This window comes from Salmo salar, chromosome 13 (assembly GCF_965601325.2).
Source record: "Salmo salar chromosome 13, fSalSal1, whole genome shotgun sequence".
NCBI lineage: Eukaryota > Metazoa > Chordata > Actinopteri > Salmoniformes > Salmonidae > Salmo > Salmo salar.
Genome location: NC_138303.1, coordinates 38,287,220 through 38,294,448, shown reverse-complemented (window position 1 = coordinate 38,294,448; position 7,229 = coordinate 38,287,220). Strand labels below are relative to the sequence as shown.

Sequence of the window (7,229 nt, the reverse complement as noted above, 5' to 3'; positions counted from 1 at the left end):
AGTCTACAAATGATTTGTAATTATGTTCCGGCCCCCTGACCATCTGCTCAACATAAAATCGCCCGGGGCTGAATCTAGTTGATGATCCCTGTGCTGTGTTGTCAAAACGGCCATCTCAGCACAGTTCGGTTCAGCACGGATGAAACGTCCAACTGTTTCATCATGGCTCCCCCTGCTAGTGCAAATGCAGTCTTGAAGAAAACTGCATAATCATTAATCGTATGATGATCTAGCGTGCTAACATTTTACTGTTTATTTTCTGTCGTATGGTAGGGCTAAATAAGTCACATTTTTTGTCAGGATTTATTATGAAATATCCTTTTCGCTTTCTCACCTCACCTCCCCTCGCCTTTTCTCCCTCCCTTTCTCCCCCACACACGCATGCATTCACACACATACGCGACCCCTCCCCCCTTCCATCATTTTCTCATCTCCCTTGCCCACTCTCTTCTCTAAAACAAACATGGCCGCTAAATCTGATGGTGCACCCGTCTCGTGGCGAAATGACATCCCGCCCGAGTGCCTGTCCGGTTCAGCTCAACGTTCGCCTCAGTGCCAGCCTGCTAGGAAGCGCTACTCGCTCCTCGACTGCAGCTGGACGATATGTGCCCTTTTGGTGTTCTTTTCGGACGGGGCCTCAGACCTGTGGCTGGCCGCGGACTACTACCTCAGGCGGAACTACTGGTGGTTTGCATTGACACTGGTCTTCGTGATAGTTCCATCTGTGGTGGTTCAGGTGTTGAGTTTTAGGTGGTTTGCCTACGATTATTCGGATACCAACGACAGTAGCACAGCCGCAGCTGCCGTGGTCGCAGCATCTGGAGCGAAGAGACATTTCAGCACCAAGGACAGCGAGCAAGGGGGCGCTGGCCGTGATGCTGCGGTCGGGGCATTGCCTACGACCGGCACTATGGGAGGCGCCCGGGGCTGCTGCAGAGCCTTTATGTGGCTCTTTCAATGCTTCATCCATATATTTCAGCTAGCACAGGTCTGGAGGTAAGATCACTCATACACGGATACTGTCCTGGATTGAACGTGTGTGAGAGAGACGAGGTTCTGCTTAGATGGTGATCAAAACATTCTAATATCCCTACTAGGCTACTATGTTTGGGTTTGTTGTAATAGCTCAATTTTGAACATTATTGTTAAAATATTTCCTAATTTCAGCCTTTTCCGTACTAAACTAAACTCACCCAGAGAAGGCTACTCTATTCACAAAGTCATATGTCTTTTGGATCGCTTTCTTTGACGTCTGGTAACAGGTTAGGGAGTTGTAGGCTCCTCCCCCCTCACTAGCTTCTAGGTCAATAATCTCCCGGGGAAAATCGTCTACTCATCCACACCATTCGCTTTATGAACACACAAATCCCATTTGTCTTTCTTCCATCGTTTAAGTGTGAAAGTGTATGATCTTCTGTGAGATGGGGAGTGTTAGGATTCGATATCAGGACATGGATTTCCTATGTTATGGATGTTCTATCTATGCCATGCATGCCAAAACTATTGTGAAAAATAGACTAGACATGTTAGGAGAATGTAACAAATATATCTTAGCCTCATTGCATTTCGCAGTGCAGATATATTGCTCTGTAGGTCTACTCAGCCACAGATACAGAAATAGTCTTCAGAATCACCCACAGATACAGAAGTAGTAGTCTTCGGAATCAGCCATAGTTTGTGATGATTGGTTTTGACAGGCTCTAGCTGTTGCCTTGAACTGTAGTGAGAAGATTGGTAGGCTAATAGTATTTACAGCAGCCAGTGATATGGACCTCAAAGGCAAATCATTAATTCTCTATGTCCTTCTATCCCCCACCCTCTCTCTCTCTTTCTCTCTCTATCATTGTACCTCTGGGACAGAAAGTAAGTTTACATAGCTAGGCAACTGTATGTCAATTACATGTGAGGGATCGACCTTTAGGTCAATTCACTGTCACTTGAATGAGTCTGCCGGCACATTATCTACTGTAGAAACACTATTTGAATAGGCAACCACACCATCATTTCTTTCTTTGCAAAATCAGTTTTCTGCTCTTTTTCACTGCATCTGTGTCTTTAAACTCTGCATCATTGGGAAAGGTTTGTAAGCAAGCGTTTCACTGTAAGGTCTACGCCAGTTGAATTCAGCGCATGTGATAAATCAAATTTGTTTTGATTTGATTTTAGATTACTCCATGGGCAGGATTTACATATTCTTTATTTCCTGGTATAGATTGAGACACGGTACAGTCCTGTCTGTGGAGTCTATTGAAAGTCTCTGAGGCAAAGTGGCATTAGCTGTAATGCCATTAAAGCTGCTGTGTGTGCTCTGTTCCATGCTGCTGGTCTTGGACTGGCGTGTCTGCACATTAAAGAGGATTACCATTGAATGTTTTACCCTCAGGTGTTAACTCAGGAATGAACTGTCACTGATACACAGATAGACAGGTGCACTGGGATAGAGGCGAGTAAAGGCTAATGATGCTGTTCTGGGGTCAGCAAAGCATGTTGTCATTATATTTAAATCAGCTTGGATGATATTAGATGGGAGTGGCATGGCAGGATGCTTTTGGATCACTTTGAATGAGAATAATCATACGTGGGACACTATAGCATGTATGTATATGTGTGCTGTGTGTATATGACATCCCCAGGCAGAGGAAACCAGAACAGAAAGGGTTATACTAACTCCCTCCTGGTTCACTGGGCTCATTGAGATACTATAGGACAGGGCTCTGTTTTGTCCCATCCTCCCTCTAGCCATCACCAAGCCACATTTAGTTCCTGTTCCACCATCACAGAGGCACGTTTCTCTTTCACACAATCAGTCAGAGGTAATGACGCATGCCAAAAACAGTCACTACATTTAGAGAGGTTGAAGTCAAATGAGAAAGTATCATTTTATATTATGAAAGTGATCACTTCTGTAGCCTGGAGAGGACAGGATGAAGTGACCAGACCGATTCATGCTCAGTGGCACTCTACTAAGAGACGACAAACTATTACCAGTTTTTCTGTCTGGATGGAGTGACAGCTCCCAGGTTGTCTGGAGAGTTTAAAGTTCAGTTGCTAGAATGAGGCTGGACTAAGGCTGCAATGAGCCATCTGTCTTGGGATGGTGCTGGCATGTGGATAAAACAGATTGATATGGAGTGTTTCATGATAGCTGGAGATTCTTCTCTCGCAAAAAAATGTGACATGATTCCAATATCATACTCATGCCCTTCCCTCTCTGTCCCTATCCCCCCACCTCCCTCTTCCTGTCTGATGTTCCACAGGTATGTCCATGCCTTGTACTTGGGGGTGCAGAGTCGCTGGCGTGGGGACCATGAGCGCCGTCACTTCTACTGGCGCATGATGTTTGAGAGCGCTGACATCAGCATGCTGCGCCTGCTGGAGTCCTTCCTGAAGAGCGCCCCCCAGCTGGTCCTGCAGCTAAGCATCATGGTCCAGGCCAGCCAGGTCCTCCCGCTGCAGGGTGAGTCACGGTCTGAACACAAATACTGTCCTGAACCTTAGTAATTACTAGTGGCATGACCATCTCAAACTCCCCAATACAATCCACTGGGATGGCCTATCCTTGACATTGACACGTCCTTTACCGTACTAATCACCATCTCAAACTACCCAGTTATCTTGACACATTCTATACCCAAACCCATTTATATTGCTTATGCCTATACCTTAATAATCCCTCACTAGTGACATCACCCTCTGAAACTCCCCCAAACGTGGCATCACTCAGTCAGAACTGCCAGATTTTCAATCCACAACATCCTTCATTTAAAAATGCCTACACAAAGATGGGTGAAAGCTGATACACATTCTGGCATACTGGTCTGGATTGTAGGAATGTTTCCCCAGCCTGAAGCATTCCTTAAACTACAAAGGAGCGTTCTGCTTCACATGACACTCAGCTCAGCAGCGAGTTCTTTTAATCTCATGACTGCCAGACCCTTTTACACTGCTAAACCTCTACTTTTCTTTTCCTCTCTCTCTCTCTCTCTCTCTCTCTCTCTCTTTCTGTCTGTCTCCTGTCTCTCACTGCCTCTATCTCTCTCTCCAGGCCTCTCAGCCTCTGCCTCGCTGGTGTCCCTGTCCTGGATGATCGCCTCCTACCAGAAGGTTCTGAGGGACTCTCGGGACGACAAGCTGCCCATGTCCTACAAGGCCGTCATTGTGCAAATCCTTTGGCACCTGTTTACCATCGGAGCCCGTACGATGGCCTTCGCCCTGTTCGCCTCCGTATTCCAGCTCTACTTCGGTATCTTCATTGTGGCCCATTGGTGCATCATGACATTCTGGATCATTCAAGGCGAAACAGACTTCTGCATGTCCAAATGGGAGGAGATCATCTATAACATGGTGGTCGGCATTGTGTATGTTTTCTGTTGGTTTAGCGTGAGGGAGGGGCGCACACGCTGCCGTATGCTCGTCTACAGTGTGGTTGTATTTATTGAGAACGTGGCACTCACCACATTCTGGTATCTGTACCGCGCCCCACAGACGTCAGACTTCAATGCCCTGCTCACAGTGTGTATGGTGGCCAGTAGCTACGCTCTGGGGACCTTCTTTATGTTTGTATACTACTGCCTGCTGCACCCTGATGGTCCTATCTCAGGGTGGGGATGGGGGGTGCCGGAGGAGGTAGCAGTGGAGTCCTGCCTTTCCCCAGCTTCCTCTCTCCCTCCAGATGTAGTAGCGAGCCCCCCCAGGACCCTGCAGAGGACTAAAGGGGGAGACCGTGAGCAGATGGGAGGGGCTAATTCAGACGTGTTTCTGGTACGAACACTTAAAAGAGGAGTCAAGGCCACTCTCCCACCCCTCGCCCCTAGTACAGAGGGGCCAGTCATCCGTATTGACTTGCCCAGGAAGAAGTACCCTGCCTGGGATGCCCACTTCATCGACCGCCGGCTGCGCAAAACCATCCTGGTGCTCGAGGGTGCTGCTCCGGTCACACCAAGGATCCAGTACCGCTGTCTAGGCTCTCCCACAGAGGTGATGGAGTATGAGACCACGGTGTGAACCGCGGAGAGTGCTGTTACTCAACTGGCTTCCAGCCAGCCGGTAAGGCCCCACAGTGGCACACAGCTGACTAACTCCCTCTGAGGATCAGTTCTACTCCAGTTCTGCTGTCGCCCGTCGGTGTTGTGAAGCATCAAGGGTACACTGACAGGGAGAGGTGGACTGTGTCCAAATGTTTTCACATCAAAGGTCTGGGACAGAGACACAATGTCTAATGTGGCTTAAGTAGGTGACTAGGTGAGGTGTGTATTTTGGTGTCAGTATAATTTCTCAGGTTAGGGGGATGGTACAGGGAGGGTTATGGGCCAGGGGTCAGAGGTTAGGGATCAGTGAACATGCAGAGGGACACAGAAAGAGGAGCTGGGCTTTGTGGCTAGCTGTCAATCAGAGGGAAACCATCCTCAATGAACGTGCTTCAAAATAATGTCCTCTCAAGCCAAGACAAATACCATTAGAGACAATACCTAAACATATGAATACCTATGACAATATTTCTGTTAATTTATTATGATAATACACCATAACAGTAAATAAGTCACATGGGTATGCTTAATACATATCCATCTATTTCAGCTACTTTGACCTGAAGATGACAATGGAATATCTTACTGCTGTGTGTGATTTGTCATAGCTATTTATGCATGTTTAAGTAATCTCAAAGCCTTAATAAGTTGTCTAAAATCCATAGGACAATTTCTAAAGAGCGAGGGAAATTGAAAAAAATGGATCGAGGTGAATGTTCAGTGCACTATGCTTTCTACAGTTGGTGTGGTATTACAACAACATTCCTGTAGTACAACAGATAGGAAGTAGGCTGGATACGGAATGTGCAGGATTGCTGCACCATGGATTGCTATATTATGTCTAACTTGTCTGGACTCTGGATGCCGTGTATAAAATAGTTTAGATATCTCTCAATCTTCATGATGATGATACAGTATGTGCTTTGTGTGTATCTAGGTTGTCATTGCTCCATAAATAAGTGTTCTATCTGTCTAGCACTAAAAATTGAGCGTACTAACTTTAAATCCAGAAGAAGAAGACAGAACCATGTGGCTGAGAGGTTGAAACTGGGAGCAATTTGATGTGAGGAGCGGGTGCGTTTGTTCGTGCCCATGTGTATGTTGTACATTGGGGTTCATATGATATTGTGTTGTAGAAAGATGCTGACGGGTTAGTTCTAAATGCTGTCCAGTTAACTCAATTCTCCTGTTAGCACGCAGATGAATACAGTATCTCCACATAGCCACAGAACTATGAAGCCACGACTCCATGTTGGTGCTAACTGTTGAGTCTGTGTATAACACCAGGGCTTAACTTATACAGTGTTCTGGTCTGGATTCATCCATCAAACCATACTGGTTTGGCTGGGCTGTACCTCAAACACACATACCAGAATCAAAGCCTTAAACTGGTCTTTCCAGACTGTTGCTGGTCACTGCAGAAAAAAAGAACAAAGACTTTCATTATGTTGTTGTTGAGAAAATAAAGAGCAATGTGTTTACCTTCTATGACCAAGTCATTCTTTCAATGTGTGATTTTCAGAAACCAAATGCATCCACAGTTATCCAAAATATAGTTAATTATCCTAAATATACATACATGTACAGTATATGTGGGAACTGGAAGTCCATCTTTTAGGTCAGTTAAATACAGTTATCAAACTACTACTGTAGAATGGTTTAAATGTGAATCATACAATTAGACAGACGGACAGAAACAGATGGGAGAGAGAGACCGAATCATTCTACTAAAGTGACAGATTGTTCTGATTAGGTTGCCCAGTGGTAAACAGCTCAAATCCTGTCTCATGTAGCAGTGGATCAGTGGATTATGAAACACTACTCTGTTGGCTGCTGGCACCTGAGTCCAGCCAGAGGTCATTGGGCCAGGTGGGGCTTTGTGCACAAAATTATTTATTATTTATCATCATTTTCAACAGAAAACAGTTCACTTCCCAGCCACTCTTATCTCATATAGGGGCACAATATTGAAAATCTGCAGCACAATGTAATTCAATATAAATGATCACCGACCTTCTCAATATAGTTGGCGATTATAAATAAGATCCCTATGCTTACCATGAAGTGCACTGATTGGTGAAATGAAATGAGTAATAGGACCATAATAATTTATGTAAAAATATATTGGTTAAGATTTCCAAAGATGTCCAACGTTTTGCTGAATAAATGCATAGGGTCTAATGTATAACAATACCTTGGCTA

At 45.3% G+C, this 7,229-nt stretch overlaps 1 protein-coding gene across 1 annotated transcript; it reads left to right on the top strand.

Moving 5' to 3' along the window:
- Nucleotides 1-444: 444 nt before the first annotated feature.
- LOC106567208 (XK-related protein 7) lies at nt 445-6,513 on the top strand. Its single transcript, XM_014136229.3, has 3 exons — nt 445-996; nt 3,258-3,457; nt 4,046-6,513. The coding sequence occupies exons 1-3, from the start codon at nt 464-466 to the stop codon at nt 5,002-5,004; spliced, it is 1,692 nt and encodes a 563-aa protein (XP_013991704.1). The 5' UTR covers nt 445-463; the 3' UTR covers nt 5,005-6,513.
- The last annotated feature ends 716 nt before the right edge of the window (nt 6,514-7,229 follow it).

Bases quoted from the DNA above. Each gene is read 5' to 3' on its own strand.
- LOC106567208 (XM_014136229.3), top strand. From the start codon at position 464: ATGGCCGCTAAATCTGATGGTGCACCCGTCTCGTGGCGAAATGACATC. The intron at 997-3,257 runs GTAAGATCACTC...GATGTTCCACAG, and splicing joins CAGCTAGCACAGGTCTGGAG to GTATGTCCATGCCTTGTACT. The intron at 3,458-4,045 runs GTGAGTCACGGT...CTCTCTCTCCAG, and splicing joins CCAGGTCCTCCCGCTGCAGG to GCCTCTCAGCCTCTGCCTCG.